Raw genomic sequence first — 25,905 nt, 5'->3', positions numbered from 1 at the left:
GACAAAAAATATTCACAGCAAATGTTGGATCACAGGACCATAGCTGCTAAAAATAAAGTCCTGACCGACTACGCTCAAATGAGTCGGAAGAGGGCAGAGTAATAGTAGGAGGGATTTTTCCTTCTCTCTCTCTCCTTTGAACAGTGCCATCTCACTCGAGCATTCATAGCGTTTCCACCAATAAGCCCAATGAGCTGAGTACGCACCGCCCACTCTCGGTGTGTGTGTATTTTTTTCTCCTCCTTTCCGTTCCTCCTTTTTTTTTTTTACACAGAGCTAGATGTGTAGATCGTCACATGTTGTTTCGCCTCCACAGTCCGGACACTAGCAGACATGTGTTATTTATTGCTTTGCTGTGGGAGAAGAAGAACGATCGCACAACCGGCTCTGGAAAGAGAGAATTAAAATAAAGCGCGTCGTTTATTTAGCAACTCGAGGAAAGGAAGCATTGTGTCTGATAGCGAAGGACACGAGAATGGCGAGTCCGCCAAACACCGGAGATCAGCCGTTATTGACCAGCAATACGATCAACAATATCAAGAAATGCGGATATCTAAAGAAGCAAAAACACGGACATAAGCGTTTTTTTCGTTTTGAAAGAGTCGAGCAAAGGTTCCCCTTCCCGACTGGAGTACTACGAGAGTGAGAAGAAATGGAAAAACAAATCGGCTGCCAAGAGAGTTATTCCCCTCGACTGCTGTCTTAATATCAACAAGAGAGCGGACGCAAAACACAAATATCTAATTGCTCTGTATACCAAGGATGAATATTTTGCAGTGGCGGCAGAAAATGAGCAGGAACAGGAGAGCTGGTACCGGGTGCTGTTGGATTTAGTGGCAGAGGGGAAAGTATACGACGGCTCAGCGTCAAACTCTGCGTCCTCGCTGGTTGGCTTCGACGAGGCGAGCTACGGAGTAATAACGCCGGCTACCGCCGTCTACAAGGAGGTATGGCAAGTCAATCTGAAATCGAAAGGCCTGGGACAGACCAGAAATGTGACCGGAGTGTACAGGCTATGTCTCTCTAGCCGGACTATCAGCTTTGTCAAGCTGAACTCAGAGTTTGCCTCCGTCATTTTACAGCTGATGAATATCCGGAGGTGCGGCCATTCTGACAGTTTTTTCTTTATTGAGGTTGGTCGGTCTGCAGCCACGGGTCCGGGGGAGTTCTGGATGCAGGCGGATGACTCTGTCGTAGCTCAAAATATTCACGAAACTATCTTGGAGGCGATGAAAGCCATGAAGGAGCTGTCGGAATTCCGTCCGCGCAGCAAAAGCCAGTCATCTGGGACAACCCCCATCTCTGTGCCCACACGGAGGCACCTGAACAATCTCCCCCCCAGCCAGACCGGGCTTACCCGGCGGTCGCGCACTGACAGCATGGCTATGACCTCTCCTATGAGCAAATTTTCCTCCTGTAGAATACGCACGGCGAGCGAGGGCGATGGCACCATGGCACGTCCCATGTCAGTGACTGGCAGCCCCCTCAGCCCAGGGGTCCACAGGACCCTCCTGAGCAGGTCTCACACCATTTCCATGCGCCCTTGTCGAACATTTGAGTCTTCTTCCCTCCAGCACAGTAAGTCCATGTCTATGCCCCTGTCTCCTTCCCCACCCATAGCCACCCATAGCCACGGGAGTCTGTCCTCCTGCCCAGACACCAGTGTCCCTCGACCCTCCAGCTGCAGTGCCTCCTTTTCAGGCTCCCCCAGTGATGCTGGTTTTATATCTTGTGAGGAGTACGGCTCTAGCCCTGCGGATGCACGGGACCTTAGGCTACCACTCACCCTCCGTAGCAAAACTCCAGAGTCTCTCAGAGCAGACACCCCCCCCTCCCGGGATGGCAGTGAGCTTGATGGCTACACGATCATGGAGCGGCAGAATGGTTACCGCCGTTTACCGGAGCTGGACAAGGCTTATCGAAAGCGCACATACTCCCTCACTACCCCCCGCCAGCCGAGGGGTCCACCCCAAGTATCTTCAGCCTCTCTGGATGAGTATACTCTTATGAAAGCCACTTACAGCAGTGGAAACCAGTCTTTTCGAAGGTGTCACACAGCCTCCCCAAAAGGGATCTATCCTGAGGATTACAGGGATGTTCACATTGGCAATAGTGGTCTCCAAGGGGAAAGTGGCTATATGCCCATGATGCCAGGTGTGGCTCCAACAGGGTCCAAGCATGACCCCTATATGCCCATGAGCCCCATGTGTGTTTCTGCTCCAAAGCTTATCATCAACCCCCGAACACACCCTTCAGCAGGGCTGACCCCACACACAGACTCCCCTGGGAGTGTTTCTCTGGAGGACAGTGGCTATATGCGGATGTTGTGTGGAACCAAAATGTCAGTGGAGAGCACTGATGGAAAGCTCACGAATGGAGAGTACCTGAACATGTCTCCTGTTGACCATTTTGTGTCTACCACACCCCCAGACTACATCCTCAGTCCTACAGGGGGAGATGCCTATAACCAGCATCATCACAGACAGCCTTATTTTTACAGCACTCTACCACGCTCACTTAAAGGCCAGTTGCAGCGCAGTGGGTCCACAGACAAAGACCAGTATGTGGTGATGAGTTTACAGAGACAGAGCATAGAAGAGGAGACAAACTATTGTCCTGTCTCTCCGGTGGACTCTGAGGCCAGCAGCTCTCCAGGGACACCAAGCAACCCTTCTTCTGCCCCATCTCCTCTCAGATTAGCACGGGTGGATGGAGGTCTTGTACACAGGAATAGGGTGTGTCGGCCCACCCGCCTGGCTCTGGAATCCCTTAGAACACTACCATGTATGAGTGAACACCCGCTTCCCTCAGAGCCACGCAGCCCTGGAGAGTACATCAACATAGACTTTAGTAATGCTACTCGTGACCAGCTGGCATGTACAGACATCTCAGAGTCATCTTTGAGTTTTATATGTGCAGAGAGGGGATCCCTGCCACTTTCAGACTATGCTAATGTTGACGTCAGCTCCCCGGGTCATCTTGGCCTACACAAATCAGGAGGTTCTCCTGCTGCAGGGTGCCAAGATCACACGCCTGAAGTTGTGTCTTGTCCTAGTCTGGTGAAAACCCTTCAGAACAGGCAGGGAGGCGATAAGGGAGAAGAGAAAAAAAGCATAGAGAGAAACACTGAGGAGAGGGGGATGGTAGAGGAATATCCTCTCCAACAGCAGGTGAGCCTGGTTGGTCAGCCTGCTCCAGTCAAGGATGACTACGCTGAGATGACTTTCAGTCCTCCTGCCCCTCTACCTGCTCTCTGCCCTACTGAGGATGCTCCCCTTCCCACCAGCCCCACAGCTTGTGTTCAAAGACTCAGCCTTGAGAGCAGCATTATGGATGGGGTGCCCCTTGTGCCAGTGGACTCTTTTCTCCTGGGGGGTCCTTCGTTATCTGTAACCCTTGTGGATCCACACAGAGGGGCCAAAGTAATCCGAGCTGACCCTCAGGGGCGCCGGCGGCACAGTTCGGAGACCTTTTCCTCCACCACCACTGTCACACCAGTGTGCCCATCCTTTGCCCACGACACCAAGCGGCACAGCTCTGCCTCTGTGGAGAATGTGTCGCACACTGTCTGCAGCTCTGAGGGTTCTGACGAGGACAATAGCAGCAACAGCCCAATGTGCAGAGAGATGTCAGCTGGCTATCAAAATGGACTTAACTACATTGCCTTAAACTTGATGGAGGGAAACCTTGGAGGATCCAGGTTAGGGAGCTGTGATGGACTTCTGAGGTTCAAGCCAGCCTGTGGCTGCAAAGGGGGCATGAATGGCTTCAACACTAGCCCCTACGCCAGCATGGGATTCAAGGAGACTGCTGCTGCTGTTAAAGGTGTGTTCATATTCGTCACACACACACACACACACACACACACACACACACACACACACACACACACACACACACACACACACACACACACACACACACACACACACACACACACACACACACACTCTCTCATTCATACAGTATGTTTTCATTCATGAAGGGAGTGGTGTCAGGGTTTAAGATTAGGAGAGAGATCCGCCTCAGGGCTACTCTGCAGAGATAGGCTAATTGTTGCTAAGCAGCACTTCTGAGCTCAATTTTATTCCAAAGTTGAAAATAATGATAGTTTTGAAGAGAACAAGCTAAGAACAAGCAGCTTCATTTGTGTGTTGGCATCCGTTTCACACATGTGTGTTTAACAGCAGTTATCAGTCTTTTAAACTTGGGCTACAGGAGCTGAGAGAAGTGAAGTTATTTTGAAAATTGCTGTTGGGTGTAGGCTGCGATGTTTAGATAGGATTAGTCACCTACTCGTCACACCCATGACACATCGACATATCTCAAGGCTGTTCGATGCTGAGCAAGGCTGTTTGCACGGTCTTTGATCTGCTTCCAACTGCCTAGAGTGAGAGTGCAGAGCAGAGACACCGGAAAACGATGGTGTACATACTTCCAAATAAAAGCTTAGAAATAAAAGCACTAAAGTGTGCCAAACCTCAAAAGTACATTTTATCTGTTTTTGCTATTTGTTGATTTTTCTTAAGGGAAACCACTTCTGTATTTCAGTATTGCATTCAATAGCCTTAACAAGGTTTTACTTTGCAACCATCTTATTCTGAAAATGATGGCCGAAGTTGTTGTATTATATTTTGGCTTGCTTGATGCTGCTGTTGTCTATGGGTGAATGGTCTCTTCCGTCAGTGACGCAGTTTTATTCCACGTCATTCTTTCAAAAAACATGTAGTCTGATCCAGTGACGCATGCAGCACTACACATGATGCACACATGGAAGCAGCTGAAAGAGGCAAAGAAAATATATTTATTTTCTCTTTTATAACATGCATTGTAGCTTTTATAAGGCTGCTATGGGTGTAAAGCCATGACATCCTAATGTCTGTGTTTTTTAAGTAGGACGAAACAATAGCCTAGTATATTACCTTTCAGCTCATTTTGTTCACTGATGATCCCTGTGAGTCAGGAGGCTATGTTCATGATGGTGAAATAGTAGAGTTTAATTGGTGTTTGTGGTTTGAACAACAAGCTTGTCTCTCTTTGTATCTGTCTTTGCTGGCTCTCATGCTATTAGCGCAGGCAGCATGGGGCTTGGTGCAAGTCATCGGGTTCCCCAGAAAAACAAGTGAGTCAGTTGTTTATCAATTGTCAGGTACTTGGTTTCGGGACTGGAATGCGGACTGTGTGCAAAGGTTGCTGGGAGAGGTGAATGCTCACTTGTTTTTCTAACCTGGTGGGATGGACCCAGAGGGAGGATTTTAGGACTTTTTTTTCTTTCCTTTTTTTACTTTGTTCAACTTCACAAACACATTAAATGAATCATTTTACACAAGAGGTTGCACTCACACTTACTTGTGAACCTTAACACCCTATGTGAACCTCTCGCTTCTCGTCCAAATACTTTATTGTATCCTGGAACTTTGTCTCTTGAAGGATAGGGCCTAATATTGAATATTTGTACCACAGTGGAGTCTTTTGTCCAAGGTTATGAGAGCAGGGGAGGAGGAAAGAAGTAGGCGGAGGAACAATGGTGAAGGATGGATGACTTGTTGTGTTCTTCATTAACAACTAAATAGACAATTGAGCTTTTGGTATGGGGGAAGGGAGGAGTAACAAGGCAATTAAGCAACAAAAAGGAACACAGATAGAGTTAGAGATAAGTGTCATTATTGTGAGAGGGGGCCTTTCTAATTCCTTGGTTACATAAGCCTTTCCTAACAAACAAATACCTTTGTACATAGTTGTGAATGACTCTGCTCTCTGATCAGGAATGTAACCAGTGTGGCAAGTCATTGATACTGAGCAAAATACAAAAACATGTCTGTCCCTTGTGTGTGTTTGTGAGGATAGGAAAGTAAATGACTGTTTACTAAAACCGGGAAGGCTTTACCATGTTCTTGTGTTATCTCTGAGTGAACTATGGTTTGCAATTGCAGTAATACATACATTTTATATTAAATTAGGATCAGGAAATCGAAATCCTATCAGAGAGGGATGGAGACTTTGCTCCTCGGTCTGTATGTTCATGTGGCTTAGTGAGGAGTGTTGAGTCCGTTAGTTGAGAGGCTACGCTGATGTTGTTTGGGTTTTGGTCCTGCCATGACGTGCATAGAGAGGGGAGGTGATGGGCCAGAGGAGAGGGCTGTTTAGCTTTCAGTGCACGCCTTCTGGCCCTGTCGACAATGTCAGTTTCTTGACCTTTGAACTACCAATGTGTTTGAGAGACTGAGCGTGGGGGAGGGATATTGCAAAAGGGACATTTCCAGAAATCAACACACCTCCATCTCTGTGGGGAAAACAAAACAGGCTGGTGTGTGTACTATGTTTACATCTTCTTACTCCCACCCCTTTTAGAGTTAACCTCTCTTACCACTTCTCTTTTCTCCATTAAAGCTATTTAATGCTTTAGTGGAGCAACCTTCTTTCCTACTTCTGTCCTCATCTTTGTAATGTTTTTCTCTCTGGCTAAAAGCAGGGGTGCAGACATAGGGGGAGAATGACTCACACTCTCCATGACTTTCATTTGTGGGCACAGACTACTTTGTCTGCGCGTCTTCCTCTGTTGTGTGTGTACATGTATATGGAGCCATTAGCAGATGGTGGATTGGTGGGGGGGTCAGGGGTTTTGCACCTGCCCTGCCAAGCAGTGCTCACTGGTTATCTGGCCCTTCAGAGGAGAGTGACAATACGCTAATGACTGGCCGCCATCTGCCACAACAACAACAGGGAGAAGGTGGGGGTGTGGCGAAGCAGTTTCAAGAAGACATACACCAACCCAAAACCCTTCCCCCCCTCTCCTCTGCATCCTCCTCCCCCATTTCTCTCTCCAGGCATTGGTTTTTGTTTTTCAGAAGTCATGTGATCTAACTCCCCCCTTCGGCTCCCCTCCTCGCACACACCTTCTCCACACCGGTTCGTTGAGCTGTGTTTTTGCTGTTGTTATCTGACCTCAGTGGACTGTCTCTGATTGGCTTTTCACACGAGGCAATGGAGGATTGTCTAACGATGCATTAAACAATTAGCTAATCATATCTGATCAGAGCCACTAACAAGACTCTCACTCCTCTTGCTGCTTCATTTATCTCACACTGCCAACAACAAAACCAGCAACTTATAGCTAACTCTTTTTCAAGGATTGAATTCAAATGTGTAGAGCATTAACTGTTATTGTAGTTAAATCATATGCTCCTACATAACATGTTGCCGTTGAACAGCCAAATAGTCTTTTTCAAGCCTGGAACATTTAATGCCTCCAACAAAGCCTCATTATTTGATTACGTACTATATTTTGAGGAACATTAAATCTTTGTCCTCACCTGTACTGTACACCCCTCCCCTTCAGGCAAATACACACAGTGCCCCTTGGCGACTGATGCATAACTCTTTGAGCAAAGTAGGGCGGGATGTTCCAGTGCTAGATCAAAAAAAAGGCAGCCTACCATATCCTCAGTTTAGCTTGAGGTAAGAAGGATTACATTCACTTCAGGATTAGACATTGTTGAGAAGCTTGTTTTGTCTAGAGGATGAAGAAGAGATAGAGCTTCTGTGTGTAAGTAGTACTTGCGCAAAACACACACTAGTGTAATGGCTTCGGGCTGATTTTGTAGATTTTCATTCATAAAAGTCTGGCTCATAATAAATGCTTCTCTAGCTCTCTAGACCCCATTACTGTATTAATGCTTCTTCATAGAGGTGTATTATATACAGTAGTTAAGCATAGGATTAGCTCTCAGCTGAGAGGATTGGCTTTGTCATGTGTGATAGCAAAAGAAAATCTTTGGCTTTAACACACTTGGTCAGACTAAAGTAGCGTCAATTCGCAAACTTCGGCTCTGGGAAACTGCAATTGGCTTCTTTGATAACGTAAACCAAATGTATTATAAAGAAAAAAATGTATATAAGAAAAAAAATGTAATTTTCTAAGAAAAACCTCACAATTAAAGTGTAAAGATACAAAACAAGTACGTGTTTTATCTGGAATATGTAATTATGACACAGCAGGAAGCATAGTTAACATTGTATGTTGTTTTTGTTTTGTTGGTCGTAGAGGTGTGGGAGGTCAGAGGTGAAGAGCCAGTCAGTGTTTGTTTGGTGGAGCACTGCTGCAGATCAGGGAGGTGTCGGCAGGGCAGGAATGTAAACAGAGCAGATCCAAGCCTGTAGAAGGAAACCTGCCCTCAACATCAGTTTACAGAAGCTCTCACAGCATACCTTTAATAAAACAACAGTTGATGATCCTCTTCCTTCCTTGCTGCTTGTAAATACAGTTGGAGCAGTTCCTCTTCATTCTCTTCGCTCTGCAACGCCACATAACTACTCGAGCAAGTGATGCACCAGCAGACATGGGGGCATGTTTACTCTGCTTCTGAAGCACCAAAGAGGCTGCTAATACATGCCTGAGTGTGTGTCCTAGTCCTGAATGGAGCATGCCTAAATTTAGCCTGTGAGAACTAAATAAATAATGAACAGAGCTTGAATGTGTGTGTGTGTGTGTGTGGGTTGTGACAGGGGGCACAGTTTTTTTTTTTTTAGAGGGGCATGTGCTCCAAAAGAGGAGGGGTAGGAGCCATTGGGTTCATTCCCCGCTGGACGACTGTCCCCTTCTCTCATATCCCCTCCCCAAATCTCCCCACCCACTCACAGTTTTCTCAAAACAGCATGTGTTTGAATAGCAGTGTTTGTGGCGAGTCCCCATATGCACACATTGTCCTATAGCTCCATTGTTCATACAAAAATAATGTTTTTGAGAGCTTATGTACATGGCTGTTCTTGATTGCTATTTTGAGCTCTTAGAGATTCAACTCTCCTTCCCTGCATATCTCTGTCATTCTCACCCAAGTGTCTGCCTCTACAGGCCACTGTGGCCCAGCCCCTCCAGAAACACACACACAGTTTGTTATTGACCGCCGGTCCCATGACCTCACCGCATTCCCGTTCCTCTCTGTCAGGTTGATTTTGTTACTGTGGTTTTTCCACAACTTTCAACCCCTAGTGTTTCTATTTTCCTTCTCTCTGACACCCATGAAAAAATGAAGAGTCAGAGCTCTGCCAGCACAGGTGGCCTCAGGAGGGAAATCAATTATTCTGTCTTTAAATTGAACTCTGGGGTACCATATGTTAGTATCTGTAGAAATGCATCAGGCTTAATTCATTTTATTAACCTCTCTGATGTTTTGGTCATCAGTAAGTGTTATGGCAACAACTTTAAAGCTTCAGATTTGATATTAACCGCTAATATAGGGAACAGACGTGTGTGTGTGTTTATGGTGGGAGCGGTTGAGAAAGGGGTACTAGTAAGGACTCTGAATGAAAGGTTTGTTTTACAGAATGACGATCACATCCAGCTTTGTGAAAACAGCTCTTGTTCGTGGCTGGGGAAGAGAGGAGACGGCAAATGAGGGAAGAAATGCAGGCGCGTAGAGGGGCTTTGTGTGTGTTTGTGTGTGTGTCAGCCAAGACTTCCGCTCGCATTTGATAGCTCTGCATGCAAATGAAACCTCACAAACAAGTACACCGGGGCAAGGGTCAGCACGGCTTTCCAATGGGAGAAAAGTGACACTCTGTTGATCCAGGATTCATAGTGTGAAAATACACAGCTGTGGTGTTTGTGGGAGTGAACATGACATTTTCTGTTCATTTGACTTCAGTAGGTTTGCAATCAAGAAAACCTAGGTGTGTGTTACTGTATGGGACTGTTGTTGCTGTCTCTTTTGCCGTCATAGAAGATTGTCAGCTGCACAGTGCTAAATGCCACTCTGTTTTTCCCCTGCCGTGAAAGCACCTGCCACTGCAGTGTCTACCAGCTGAGGAATACACACACACACACACACACACACACACACACACACACACACACACACACACACACACACACACACACACACACACACACACACACACACACACACACACACACACACACACACACACAGAGAAACACACACAAAGGCAGGCCGCTTGAAGAGCACTTATTCCTTACTTGGTAACAGAGTTAGGGTATCCGTTTGAGCTCCCTCTCTTCCTCTATTGCTTCATCCTTTGTAATAAATTGCACATACTGTATGTATGTATGTACTAAGTAGTATTAACAAAAAAATATAATGAAGTTAGATGAAAGATCATATTTATGAATCTCATGGCAAAGAAAAATAACTTTTTTTTTTTTTCTTTCAGAATAAAGGCTGATGGGTCCTCCCGGCCCTCTCCTCTCCTCCCTCCTTTCCTGTGAACGTAGGATTTCACTGCAGCCAAGTGACGAGGTCGCCTCAGCGACAGCTGGACCATGTGCTGCAGTCGATGTCCTTTGACCTCTTTGCCGCCTTCGAGGGTCGTGTGGACAGCCATTACCATGGCAACACAGACACTTGACCCTTGCCCCAAATCTTCCCTCCGCTTTTTCTTGGCACCAAAACATTGAGGCGCCATTGCTGCTGCTGTACTAGATTACCTTAAATAACAAAAACTTAAACAGCCTTTTGACCCTAACTATAGATTGGTAACTATTTATCTCCCTGCAAAATTATTCTGCAGTATATTGTTATTTTACTTATTATTATTATTGTTATTATTGACATTCATACATTTTCAGCTGGTCTGCTTTTGGCTTCAGCCAATAGATGCCAGATCTTCTCACCTGGAAACCTGTGAACCAAACCTGCAGAGAATAGTGTGCACACACATACACAAAATACCTTTCATGCATACAGATTACATATATTTATTTATTTATCATGTATGTATGCATTTAATGAAGTGTGTGTGTGTGTGTGTGTGTGTGTGTGTGTGTGTGTGTATTTGTATACAGATTGTGCTTGCAAAAAGAGGTGGCATTTATGAACATATTTAAAAATCAAAGTTAACAACTGCTAAAAAAAATACCTACCTCAGCAAAAACCAGGTTGGTACCAATTCACAAGGTAGAAATATATATAAAATATTTATTTTCAGAGGTGAATGTTTTTTAAAAATCACCAATCCAAAGCCTTACTCTAGCCATCAGCTCCCGTCTGATGGACCTTTTTTAAGTTTGGACCTATAAACACGCAGTATATCAAAGAGATAAAAGATCATCTGACTGAATGTCCATCAGAGCCGAATGACAGAGACAACCTCTCTGAGATTACATTTCTTCTCTCCCACCCTTATGTTTATTACAAGAGTATGTATTAAAGATCCAGAGTAATATATTTATTAATATGCCTGAGATGGGGGATTCAAACACTTACAAAATATCCAGAGGACTTTAAAGGAGTACCTTACATTGCATTGTACCAAACATGCATGCAGGTTTCACACATCCACACATTGCAGCACGAACCATATTCAACTGGACCTGAAAACCAGATCTGTGGCCTGTCTGAGCCCAAGTCTCCCCACCTTTTATACACTTTATACTCAGCCACTGCACACGGTACATCCTGCAAAGCCTGCAGGAAGTTATGACCTGTCAGGAAAAGAGACATGGACATGAATGTTTGAAGTTATTAATATAAAGTAACTGGACAGCTCAGAATCTTACATTTTCTCACCTGATGCCTCATCATTGCAGAGCTCTGCCACAACACATGGTTGTCTGGCAGGTGCAGGCAGCGCTGGGCAATGTGGCAAATCTGACTGGCTGTTCAATGAGCCGCTCGATAGATTGAAACCACTCTAGGCTGAGAGAGCCAGACGAGAGACACAGGAGCTAATGCATGGTCTTGCACTTACAAACTTTCTAGATTGTAACACAAGACACATTGAATGTAGTACATGCTGTGTTCTGAGCTTGGGAACACAACCCAACAACGACCACAAAACTTGCAACAAAAGTAAAATATGCAGAGGTACTGAATCAAAACTATGACGCTGATACAAGCCGAATTAAAGAAACAAACCAGGGGAAGTATCTTTTTATTTATCTGAATTCACTGATACTTAACCGTTGCCTATAAACTAAACAGTGCGGTGTTACAGAGAATTACATTTAACAAACGCTGAGAAACTTTGAGAGATGTTAAGTTAAATAACTTATGTTGTTTGTACTGTACATAGTATGTGTTTGAGTGAACTTTCTGATACAACAAAAGCACTAATTAAGTTATATGCTAACCATTATGGTTTGGCTTGATTTTTTTTTTTTCAAACTGTCATGGGATGGTCTTGTGAACTGAATGCCACTATGAGGACATTTTCTAATGCTGTAATTCTGAAAAAAAAAGGTTTTGAGAGAAATCATTAATAATTGACATGAATAATTATTGTTTCTTAGGTACAACACAAATGGCATATATTTACAAAGATGTACCAAATGTATAAATATTGTTAATAATGTTTGTTAAACCTTAAATCAGATTTTTGCTGTTTGTACATTTTTTTCTCCAAATTTGAAAACTTTTTTGTGTTCGTTTTTGCTAATCGAGCCTCTTGGTGTTTTGAGCAGTGTTTTTGCATTTTAATAATGTTTTTATTCAGCATCTAAAGGTTACGAACGTGGGCTTATCTTGCTGTGTCTTTCATTGTACATATTTCATATTCTGCATATTGTAATGCTACTAAGAGATGGTAATTTAAACTTAGTTCATTGCTTTAGATTGAATTGATTCTTCGTAGACACATGCAATAAATAATGATGTTATTTAAGAAACCATTTGCCTCTCTGTTTCTGTTCTCCTCCCTTTCTCCTCCCGACACATCACAAACAAGCACTAGCTTTTCATCTTTTATTTGAATAGGCACTCGCCAGAGCAGATGTTTCAATTCAGTTCCCTGCCTCTTTCATTAAGAAACCCTCATTAGGAAAGAGAGGACATATCTTGATTCTCTTTCATTTCCCATGTCCCTCCTTGTGTTTTTAAAGCCCTGCTGCCTATTGAGAAACAGTGCATTAAGAGTTGGGTGTAGGCCTAACCTTGTGTTGCCTCCAGCATTAGCATTGTTATTGTTTTTCTGCGCTTGGCTCCAAGTCCCCACCCCCAGCAATAGTAATTAGACCAGCATGTTGAAACAGCCCCTGGAACTGGGAGGGAATAAATAACACTGTGATAGGATTATGATTTTGCACCATTAGCCATATGCTGTCAGATTATTCATTCTCACAGCCTTGCTAATTAAAATGGTAATTAATGCTAAGAAAGAGGTATAATAGTCTACTATGGCTAGTCTTGTGTGTTTGGATTGGAGGAGGGGTTGGCTTTAGGATTGTATGCATGAGCAGGGTGAGGGACATGACATGTTTGTACTTAAATCTTAAATGTGTGAGCAGTACAGATGGCGTAAGTCAGATAGGGGTGGACGAAAACAGCTGGAAGGGAGGGGCAGTAGAGAAATGTGCGGGTCTACATAATGGTAACCTGAAGTTAGGTCTCATCCATTAGGCCGATTTGTCCCCACAGCATATGCAGAAGCTAAATCGCTAATGAGAGAGCAAAAACCTTAAGAGCAAAGTGTGACATATTGTCTGAAAACCAAATATCATCCATCACTGGTCTCTTCAGTGCTCCTCTTTCCCTCTTGCTCTTAAGGTTTAATTAAAGACTAGATTGTCTAATTTAATTGTAAAGAAAGGATAGAAAACAAGCTTCGGGCATTTTATTCTCTGTCTTTTTACTGTATTCTGATCAGAAACCCTTAATTTGTCCTGTCGTGGGGGAATGTTCTACTCACTGTCAAAAGGCTGATGAGAAGGAGAGGACAATTATAATACTTGTGTAACCGTAAGATGATAAAGTCAAACAGAAGATAATACTTTAGCATAGTCTCTATGTACCATGCAAATCAGTATTACCTCGGGAATATTGTCTGTGTCAGCTCTGTGAATAAGTATGTGTGTGTGTGTGTGTGTGTGTGTGTGTGTGTGTGTGTGTGTGTGTGTGTGTGTGTGTGTGTGTGTGTGTGTGTGTGTGTGTGTGTGTGTTTGTTAGTGGGGTCGTGCAACAGTAGCTAGGTCCAAATGATCAGTGTAAAGTAACCGTTTGCCCCAGGGAGTCGTCAGCCTTATGGACAGAGACCTGCATAAGCTCCACAGGAAATGGCATGTTACCGGAAAGCTGTCTGGGACACCGCCACTACATTAGTGGCCGTGTGTGTGCTGAGAGAGAGAGAGAGAGAGAGAGAGAGAGAGAGAGAGAGAGAGAGAGAGAGAGAGAGAGAGAATAGCTTGAGCTCAAACAGACTATAAATAAACACACAACTTTATAATTTATTTGAGAAAATACAAAAAATGACCTTACAATTTAAATTTTTGCAGAATACTGACACTGTGGGAGAACCTTGATATTGCAGGTTTACTACATATCACACTGCAAATTGGGATCCAATCAATGGCATGTGGTACAATATCAATTGTGGAGCATATCAGATTGTGGGAGAAATGCTCTGAGTATTATGATGCATTTCTAATAGATAAAATAAAAATAATGTAGGCGGTTGCACAGCATGAATATTTGTATATACAATTCTCCTACTGCCTAATTGTTTTAACCGTTGCAAGTTGCAAATTGCAAATTAATTAAATCCGCTACAGGGAAAAAGCTTTTTTTTTTTTTTTTTTTTTCTATAATCCAAACAGGTGACACCACAAAAGATGTCTGACGCAGAACTAAATGTGTTCTTCCTCTGACCACAAGCCAAATATTTGGAATCCGTCAAGCTCCGTCAACTCTGCCAGCAGATGTGATCTGGAGCTGTGCACATTTTTCTTTATTCAGGTGTTCGGATATTTCCAAGATCCAACAAGGATGAATGCAAACATTTCCGAATACAGGAATGTTTTCAATATATTCGTATATACTGGATTCTGCATTGGGGAGAATGTATGACAGGTTCATTGGAAAGACAGAATCAAAGAGTACGCGCATATCCTGAGGCACACAGGATTTTACTAGTGTGTGTGTGTGTGTGTGTGTGTGTGGTTGTTTGCTTGAACACACTAGTGTCATCTTTTCAGTGTTACATAATCCGGCAGCAATAGTTTGGTAAACAAGGGTTGACTTCCTCTTTCCAGTGAAACCTGAGAATGCAGAAATTGTTTCTTCCCATCCACTTTTACACACACCCACTTATAAACACACACAAACTGGCTTTATTCAACCAAAATTGGGCATCAAATTCTGCATTAATACAAGACATGTAAGAGGATATGTAAGTGTATGCGTGATAATTTCCTGCACCATCATGTTTAATCACCATAGTCCAAAACAATGCATGACTTCCAGAAGTCAGTATGGAGGTCCTATACCTGGTACCACTATGGGTCTGACCCAGCGTGTATTTTGCAGGAATGCTCATATGGGAGCGTCTGTTTCTCACTCACATATTAGTGTGTGCGTATGGATGTGTTTCTAAGTATACACATGTGTGTTTATTCAGTCTGTTCAGCTGACGTTCCCAGCTGTTTTACAGGTAGTGTTCTCACGCTTCTGCTGCATCTCCTGTTTCTCACGCTGGCTTTGACAGTAATCCTAATGAACATGAACACACACACACACACACACACACACACACACACACACACACACACACACACACACACACACACACACACACACACACACACACACACACACACACACACACAAACAAACACAACCACACACACACGCACGCACGCACGCACGCACACACACACACACACACACACACACACACACACACACACACACACACACACACACACACACACACACACACACACACACACTGTCCCGCCTCTTTACTTGGCCAAAAGGTGAACAAAACCCCACTTAACACACCCATGCGCACACACGTGACTTCCTGTTTCTGATAATAGAGAGGCACAACAAAGACAGGACAAGGGTAGAATAAGCCTACCCAGAGACAAACACACGCACACACACACACACACACACACACACAAACACACACACACACACACACTCACACACACACACACACACACACACACACACACACACACACACACACACACACACACACACACACACACACACACACACACACACACACAATGGAGGAGGAATGACAAGGGAGAAACAGGAAGAGGCAGGTAAGCGAGATTGAAAGACAAAGAAGTGGGAGGTGAAGATGAGATGTGGGAATGTGCGGGAATCGACATGATGAGCTCATGCTCTCTCCTGGCCCTGCCCACTGTGTGTGACTCACACTCGGGCAGGTGCGTCTGCTTGTGTGTTTGTAGCTGCAGGTCAGCTCAGGGTGTGTCCTCATTACACTGCTGGGGGAACATGTTTCCTCAAGCACAGGTAGAGCTATTCATCACAGTGGTATTCCAACAGCTTCCCTTCTTTAATACCACGCTGTGTGGCCTAATAAAAGCCACTATGAGCAACAGAAAGAAAGGCTTTTACAGCAAACATTATTGGACATCAGTTAAATTATGGTGGCCTGGCAGAGTATATGAGGTAAGGACTACACATTTAGAAACTGTTGAGTATGCAGTCAATTGAAAAGAAATCACACTCTCTCTAAAAATCATCAATGTTTTAGCAGTAGCCCCCTGCTACAAGTCTTCTCTTCTGTTCCCTTGCCTGCTTCTGCTTCAAAGTGATGGATATGGTTTGTGGAGACGGCACACGACCTGCAGACAGCCACCAGCTCCTTAGATGGAAACAACATCTGCTACTTCGGCTGCTGAGCGTCAATGTGCTGCATGTGTGGATTTTATTTGGTGATCATGTGTATATATGAACACAACTCAGATATATAATGTCAGAACTCGTTGGCAACACATACAAATATTTTAGCCTGCCTGGTTCATGGTCTGCTTCTGTTCCTTGTGTGCTAAAAATTCAACTTGTAAAACTGCACTCTGTCGTGGACATACTAAGCTGCCAAAAATTCACTCTCTCAACACAGGGTCAGCCTTTGAAAAATTCCAGTTGAAGGACATTGGGGTAATTCCAGCTTTAACAGCCCTTTTCAACATGTCTCTCCATCTGTCTGAAAATATGTTTGTTGTTGGTTATTTGTAGTATCCTACATAATGAAGAGAATAGCAGGTCAAATAAGTTGAAGTCTACACTCCAAAGCCCTCACAACATTTTTTCTCTCAATGAGTCTTGCTCATTTTGTAATACATATGGAAAATGGTGTTGGGGCAATCATTACCCAAACACACAAAGATACAGTCTGTGTTTAAGTCAAGAATGCACACAGCTTTCTGATTTTGGGGCATCTTAGGAAAAGACAAAAACAAAAAAGGGAGATATTGTAGAGTCTCATATGATGCATTATGTTTTTGTACCAATGTGCCAGTGCGCTCTATAAATGTCTGTGATAAAAAATGACCAACCAATGCTCAGTAAATGGCATGCTAATTTGTCTTTTACCATTCTGTAATGAGACTTGGAGACAACACATGTATTCATGAGTATCGATTTCCAGTTAAAATCACGGTAAGGGTGATTTAGGCCTACAGGGCCTTCATCAGCTAAGCATTCACCACAAGCTACCTGCAATATCAGTGATGGTTCACATTAAAATATATAAAGGCATAAGTAGTGTATAACATTTAAATTTCACAATGATATTTCTTTTGACATGAAATGTATGTTAACAAGTAGTGTATATCTCCTCCTGTTTTCTGTATAATCTTGACTGCTCCTTTCTCCGTTCACCACTCTCTTTTCCTTTCCTATTCTTGAAATGTATTTGTCTTCTTAACTGATGATCACACATGTTTCAGGTCCTTTAATCTCTGTGTCGCCTCTGTCTCCATTTCTCTTTATCGCTGATAATGTTCTGAATTCTTAGAGCTCATGTCTTATCTCGGCTGCTCTCCGTATGACACACAGAGCAAGACCAAGGACATGCAGTTTCTTTACAACACTTTGACAATGTCGTCAAATATCCAATCTCAGAATGACTCCTTGCTTTTTGAAATGTTTCTATATTCGAGAGTGATGGGTGGATAGGAAGAGTGATACAATGTGAATGAGAGCTAAAGGACAATGCTTTCATTGTTTAAAAGACAAATTCAGCCTGAGCATTGACCCCAGCCTGAGGTCATTGTGTGGTTTGTGTGTGTGTGTGTGTGTGTGTGTGTGTGTGTGTGTGTGTGTGTGTGTGTGTGTGTGTGTGTGTGTGTGTGTGTGTGTGTGTGTGTGTGTGTGTGTGCGTGTGCATGTGCGTGTGCGGTGCGTGTGTGTGCGTGCATGCGTGTGTGAGCAAGAGAAAGAGAATCTCATAGAGAAACACACTAGCAAGTGATAAACGCTATAGGTGGAGGGCCAGAATGCAGAGCTTGTAAAGAGTGGGAGGAGAATAGAGGGGGGATGGGGGCCTCATTTAGGAATTACCACATTATTATATGAATGATGGAGGCTGGTAGTTGTGAAGGGTAGATAAATAAACAATGAGAGAAACATACAGTTGAAGAACACAGGGCTCTTTCTTTTCAAGGCGAAATAGAAAAAAACAGCTAAGCTGAGAAAAGGTAAAAATAAACAACCCTTATAAAACAGAGGCATGGATTGATTTACCCACTCTACTACATTTCACTTCATTTCATTGACGACAATAACAAAATGGGATCCTACACACAAAAGATTTTGTTCTTTGGCTTCTCCTGTATCAGTGTAACGAAAGCTGTTTTCCATCATTGAGTTCACACAGCAGGTTTACCGAGCGCTCCAAAGACATTGACACTGTCTGGAAGTGGGCCATCAGTTTCCTTCAATCACCCTAATGCGGAGGGCTGTGAGGCTGACAGCCATCTATAGCTGAGTGATACCCCTCCCCCCGAGCGCTAATAAACAAACACACAGCCTCCCTTAGAGTCCCCCAGGTGGTCTCAGTCAACAGATTGAATGGAGCATCACTCAATGATGGATCAAAAGAAGGACTGTCCACCCATCGCTCATCTTCTCTTCTCTCGTCCAATCAGCTATCCTCTTCTCCGCTCCTGTTTTATCCAGCTCTCATTGATCAACCTTTTCTCGATTAGCCCCCCTCTCATCCATCTTGTGTGTTCCTGCCCTGCTTCTTGCTCCAGTCAAGCCGAGGGGGCTCTAGTCCTCATCCCTCACCCGCATCTCCATGCTGGGACAAATAGGTCTTAGAGTGCCTTTGGTGAAGGATGAGGCTGTAACATATTATAGGCCTACAAGCATTTTCTGTTTGCCGCCCTTGTATGAATTCACAAAAAAAAAAAAATCGAACTCAGTTTCCATATGCATAATTGGGCTCCATTACTCAGTGATTTGTTAGAGATTTACAAAGGTGTCCATACATTTTTTATAGGCTATACAGTCATTGTCACCCACAAAGGGAATCTTTACATGGTACGTGATGTTTTCCTGTGGCAATAAGCACTGTTGAATGATTTCAACCATGACATCCATTTGTTTATTGTTGAGAGCATATCACAACCAGGAAATTTGTTTTCAGGGCATCTTCGCTGCAGTCGACACCTTGCAGAATGCTGAATGAGACGGTACAGCACTATGTGTTTCTGTCCAGGTACATTACACTCTCAGTGCAAAGCCAGAACTGTTACTTACTTTACAGGATGACACTTTAAGGCACTTCACGTCTCCTCGTGTTGCTAAATGAGATTGTTTATGTTACATTTCTTTCAGATTTTTTACAAATCCCAATCAAAATACTGAAGAAAAAAAAACTTTCCTCGCTCAAAATAACCAATTTCTTTAGTAGCTTATGATCTGTCTGCATGTACATATTGCAAATGCATGAGAAGAAATAAGTAGTTAACAGTATCTTTGCTAAAAAAATAAATGTTGTAAGCCAAAGTGGATTTGACACGCTTCCCATATGTAGGCAGAGACCTAACTTAAGAAGAAAACAGACTAAATAAATCAGATTTTAACATTCTGGATCGACAGGACACCCCTGTCCTACTTTAAATAAGTTGACTGGGAAGTGTATGATTTGTCAGTATGGTGCAACCAAAGTGCTTCTTTGGATGGTGAAACAGCATCTGTCCCGAAATCGGAAGGGTTCTGTGTCCATCAATTTAAAAAGCTCTCCAAAACTGACAAGCTGACATTTACACCCATTCAAAACTGTGATACATCAAGTGTGCAGAGGTAAGAAAGTGAGGAGGCTTCAAACTCTTTGTTTTCATCAATTCTTCACACATTTCCTGCCATCAATTTGTGTATGTACATGCCTTCAAGGAAAAACTGTCTGTCTGACTTACATTCAGGTTTGGTGAAGTAGAAGCACATCAGAACTGTATATAAACACAGGGGCACAGTTTAGACTTACAGGCCAATATCAGGTAGGCTATTATGCAAGTGTTGGTCTGGCCTGAGCACACAACATCATAACAGCTGTAATGAAAACCAGACACACATAGACAGAGTAGGCTAGTAAAAAGTAGTAAAGCTCCCATCACAACTCCAGAATTCACTGCCTCCCTGGTTTTCCCTGAACAGTGATAGTCTGTTTTCCTGCAACTACTTTTGGTCTGAGAAACGTTCCTCTCTTTTTATATATTCCCACCCCCCCTTCTTCTCTTGAAATCCTGTGTTAAAACTTGTTTTCTCTCCTCTCTTTCTCTCTTATTTTTCCTCGAGCATGATAGGTTTTTCTCCCCCTGAGCCCTAGCAGAGCAAAAACACATTCCTGTCCGCATTCCAGCCTCAGGAAAAACAGTGTCCGGAACATAATAAAAGGCCAAGCACGTCATTTGTTTTTAAACCCACTTGCTCGCTGGAACAAAGCTGCGCTGAGGGCAGGATCGGGCAAATGTGTTTGTGCATAAGAGAAAGAGATAGTGAGAGGGATCTGTTTGTGTTTACATGATTCTGCGTGCATGTGTGTTTTCTGTTTTTCTCTGTGGTAATGACAGCGTGATGAGCTTTCCCCGACACCACCAACATTATACCACACGGCCTCCACCCAGACACACGACCTGAAATAAAATTGTTAAGGTCATAACTCTAGTCATGCTGTCAGTACATTATATGTTCATATTTGTACCATGTCTTTCATCTGCTTGTTTTCCCATTTGTCTCATTTCTCTTGTCACTCCAGGTCAAACGAAAATCCCAAGGTACACTGTGACCTTGTTTGGGTTACCTGCGGTCTCAGGTATCTGCTGTTCAAACATGCGCACTGGACAATGGCACACAAAGAAGGAAAGACACACGTACATATTTGGCTGTGCACACAATAATTATCATCAGAAAGCTGATAAGAGGAGTGCTGGACATGTTGGCGCTGTCCAAATCTGACAGTTGTAGCAGGTTGAAGGTCAGGCCAATTTTAATGGAGTGTTTTGGCCTCGGTTTATCCTTGGTCAGAGAGCCTCTTGACCTCCACATCCTGACTGGAACAATATCACTTTCCCTCCGCATCCTCTACGCCAGCCATCTCTCTGCAAGAATGACTGTGACTGATTTCGGTGCAAAAGCCTCCGTGTTGACATTTCCCATCATTCCTCCCTATCTTTATCTTTTAATCCACCCACTCCACTACATTTGCTGCAACCCCCCAAACTCTCAATTTCAAAATGCCCAGTGGTTGTGCGGTAACTGATACTGAGAGCTTCCGACCAGCCAATCCATAGCAGTGCTAACCTCATCCTCTCCTCTCTGTCTGTCCCCACTCCCCCCGCCGCTGGTCCCATCAGCTCCTCAGGAAGCTAATAATCTCCTTCCTGTACTGGACACAGAACGTGGCGGTCAGTGAGAACAAGTGTGAAGGGGGTGCATGTTTGTGGGGGAGAGCATGCTTTTGTACACACTAGGCTGCGGAAACAAAACAAAACAATCAAACAAAAAGTGAACAAATTTGAACAGTTTAACAACATAAACCAACAATTTAATATGACTTAATTTCTCCCTATTTCATCATCTCCATCTTATATCACTCTTCACTCACTTTAGAAAACTGTCTGTGTAACTAGTCTGAATCCTGTGAGCATTCTCATGGAGCAGTTTTTATGTGCTCTGGTTTATGTGTGGGAAACAGCATATGCTTGGTTTTATACAACCTACAAATTACTCAGCCTTTTTCAAAAATGAAAGTGTGTACTTGTGACCTATTTTTAAAGATTTATATCTCCAGAAGGAACAATGGTTGACTTGCATTGAGAGTAAGAAAATTACAGAATAAAACCAGCCTTAACTTGTGTTGTCTTAAAAGCAGCTCTGATACACAGCGGTTAAACTAGGGCCACTATATTTGCCCAATTGTAGGTGATCTCACATAGGAAACATCAAAAGGCCAAAGTTTAACAACCCACCAATAAACCAGCAGTTCTTTTACTGCCCTCTTTCATATGACCCAATATCACACTACCACTCTGTTAGGACTTGAGGGACCAATAACGTGTGTCATTAATGACCCCTGTTTATCCTGCCTCTTGACCTGGACATCTCTCGTAAAGGAGGAAGAATAAAATGTCAGCCTGACCCATTTTCCCCTTTTTCTGCATTGTCAAGCCAATTGCTGGACTAACCATCTTCTTTTCTGTTCTTTACCCCTCACATTTGTAACAATACTGCAGTTTCATACTGGCATATTATGTTATGTGAAGGGGAACAATATCCGTCTTGCTCTTTCTGTCTCTTTTTGATTCTGCCACTCTCAGTCGCTACTTTCCTGTCTCACCCTGCTTTTTGTTTTCCCTGTAGTGGTCTTGATGTTGTAATCCACACCTGGACAGGCGCCAAGCATGTCTGCAGACACCTGCGTCAGACTGCCTGAGAAAAACAAAAGTGTCTCTCTCTGTATCTTCCTCTGTGTTTCTCTAACCCTCTACCCTTCACCCTCTACTCTCTGTGAGTTTAAATAGGTCATGTGACTTCCTTCCTGTTGTTTTGACCCTGGGGTCAGTCTGCCTCAGGGTTCGGCATACCCCCCCTTTGCTTATTAAACACAATCTTAAAATCTTGGTGTCCTTAGCTCCTCCCCTCCCTTAGCCACAAACATAGAGGCGAGCGGAGCAGCAGAGAGAGGGAGAGCGGTGGGCCTCTGCTGAATCTGATTGAACTTTAGAGGAACTCAATGACCACGGTCGACTTCTCTTTATGGTGCTCTCTGGCTGACCTTTCTGTCTGTAGAGGACGGCAGACGGTGGGGGGTTGGGTGCTGGCCTCATGCTATGGCTAACTCAAATACAAGAACACAATGTTTTTGGTACAAACATTGACTATGATTAACATCTGTCTGCCAAAGGAGATGCATCACATTCCTCCTCAGCCTAGACAGCAGCGTATCATGAATGTCATGCATGTGACATTTTATTTCGTATAAACCTTCAGTTGTCTAGGGCAACCATTATTTTTGGCTTTCAAATGAGTAGAAGGTGTTCACGTCTGTAGGAACAATACAATCCAAGGTCATCAGAGCAGAAAGTGCCCCCAGAATTCCTCTGGAGTTTAGCATTATCAAAGGTCCTGTTATCTCACAGTTTTCCCACAGCAGCCGTCTCCTGCTCCTATCTAAACACCATTCACAACACTTTGCCGATTCAGAATAGGCGTCAGAGGCACATAGTGGATGTGCGTTGTCATGGTTACAGATAAGGGTGTGTGTTATCACTCTCTTCAGCTATGAAAAGCACATGACTATGAATTGTAGTACAAATGGTTTGTGTGTGTATAAGGGCATGTGTTTGTGATTATTTGTACTCGTGCATGTGTGCCAACGTCACAGTCTGGAAGAGGAACGGAAAGGATATTCACGTAATAAAAGTCACTGTTACTAAGCTCATCCATCGCTGAGCTCATAGTCCTCTTTACAAAGCAGTGTGCATAAAATCATCCCTTAATTTCTCAACAGAAACTTTCCTGTCAATGATGAACTGATATAGGGGCAGAGAGAGGAACAGTCTGTCTTGCTCTATGTTTAAACTTTCTGTGTGTGTGTGTGTGTGTGTGTGTGTGTGTGTGTGTGTGTGTGTGTGTGTGTGTGTGTGTGTGTGTGTGTGTGTGTGTGTGTGTGTTCACATGTGCCTTTGTGTGATTGTCAGTTCTTAACCCTTAATTTCCTTGACAGACAATACATGCGGATGGCCTGTGGGTGACTCAATGTTAATGTAGGATGGACCAAGAAGCTCATTTTAGCACCTCCCCCTTTCACCCATAAAGAAGACCCAGCCATGCTAATTAAATTGCGTATACCTCGTAAGTAGGGCAATTATAAGATTAAATTGGTTGGCGAGTTGGTTGATTAGATAACCATTGCTTGATTAAAAAAGTGCTTCAGTACTATGCAGTGCTGATTGTCATTCACACTTGGTGGAGGGATGAGGGGAGCTCAGACAAATTAAATAAAGACAGTTCCGTGTATGTAGAGTCAAAACAATATGGTGGGGTGTTTTCCTCTTTCCATTTGTCACTGTGTCTCCCTTTGATGTAGAGCATATTGTCTGCGGTTTTCTCTAATCTTTCATTTCACCACTGACAGCAGAGAGAAATGGCGGAAGAAATCTTGGCAACAACACAAAGGCAAGACCCGGGAGAAAAAGCCGACAAACTTTTCCTGCTTGACCTCCCTGTATTTTTATAGCACATACATATCTCTCCTCTGAATGTTTAATTCATCGCACACCCAAATGTAAAGATCCATGGAATCGATCAGCATTTCAACAACCCTGACTGAGTTACCAAACAGGCCTGGACACCATGAGGAATTTACTCCCAGTTGCTCTTAACAGGAATATAGACCGCAGGATAGAGTGCAATATGTTTGCTTTTGGGAATGACGTGGGTTTGTCATCCAAACATGACGAACAGCTCAGAGAGATCCTTGGAGAGACGGCCCGAGGGAAAAAAGCAACACTGCAGCACAATGGTTAAGCTGCTCTGACAAGGCCTCTCGTTGCTATGGAAACGCTACACGGGTTATTGACATAATTTTCAGAGAGTTCCCAGGAATCCAGCACTTCCATAATTTTGTCAATGATTCCTTTAATGCCCGAATCTGAGCTGAGGGCATAAAAATCACCTGATATGCCCATACTCTTGTAACATATTCAAACCAAAAGAGAGCGATGGAGGGCCAAAGGTGTGGGTTTTGCTCCACACAGGTCTGTAATGTATAGTAACATTACACACACATCAAACCTAATTACTGTTTTCCCACAATACCCTATTAGTACCATACCTAACAAGGGCAACAGTTAAAAAATGTGTCTTGGTCTCTCTGACCTCGTCAGCAATACAGAGTCTTGGTAATTGCCATGTTAATTAGCTTTATCATCAAAGGCCACCTCAGTGTCTGCTGATCTGCTTACTGCCGGTTAAAAAGTGAAATGGAAAGAGGAGGATTCCCGTGGCTGCCGTCTGGATTCAGGGAGGGTGGAGCAGACAGGATTCATCTTCTGTTACTGATCTGCTGTCAATGATTTATCACTTTGTTTTCCTTTTCTGAAGCATATGAGCATGGGATCATTGTGGTTCTATATCAGGACACAGATAGCAAGAGCGTTTACTGCTTGTTTATCAAGTTCAGATGCGGGAAGGAATTTCCATGGTTGCAAGGTATGTTCAGAGCGCATGCTTGTTGAGCTATAGACACAATACTTGCCCCTGCTCTGGAGCTGAACAGTGTTTGTTGGGGGGGGGGGGGGGGGGGGGGGGGTGTAAAACAAACTCATTTGCACCCATAATTATCTATGATTACAAGTCATTTAGCAGATTAAGGTAGCTTTTCTGGTGATTTGAAGGCATTGGAGCAAGGTAAAAACACATCATACCTTTTATCACCCTGTAACATTGTTTTTCAGAAAATCTTTACCCTGTTTATGCATCCAGCAGACACCGTGAACCATTAGCATTTATTTGTAATCATTTCTGTCCACTGGGGGAAACTAAGGCCAATATGCATTGTCTTGTAATCTATCTTGTTTCATTCTCCACTTACACAAGAGAAAGAGAAGATTTTTAGTTGATTGTTCCACAATAGGAGTCAGCCATTTTATTCTAGCTTTTTCAACGTTTTTGAGACTTTTTCTTC

At 43.5% G+C, this 25,905-nt stretch overlaps 1 protein-coding gene across 1 annotated transcript; it reads left to right on the top strand.

The window, feature by feature from the left end:
• Nucleotides 1-283: 283 nt before the first annotated feature.
• irs2b (insulin receptor substrate 2b) lies at nt 284-12,623 on the top strand. The gene is given in 3 exon segments (XM_063887514.1): nt 284-583; nt 585-3,825; nt 10,171-12,623. Coding segments are annotated over 3 exon segments (3,354 nt in total). The 5' UTR covers nt 284-475; the 3' UTR covers nt 10,176-12,623.
• Nucleotides 12,624-25,905: the final 13,282 nt, after the last annotated feature.

This window comes from Eleginops maclovinus, chromosome 7 (genome assembly GCF_036324505.1).
Source record: "Eleginops maclovinus isolate JMC-PN-2008 ecotype Puerto Natales chromosome 7, JC_Emac_rtc_rv5, whole genome shotgun sequence".
Lineage (NCBI taxonomy): Eukaryota > Metazoa > Chordata > Actinopteri > Perciformes > Eleginopidae > Eleginops > Eleginops maclovinus.
Note: the sequence above shows the minus strand (reverse complement) of the source record. Positions and strands in the feature narration are given on the sequence as shown.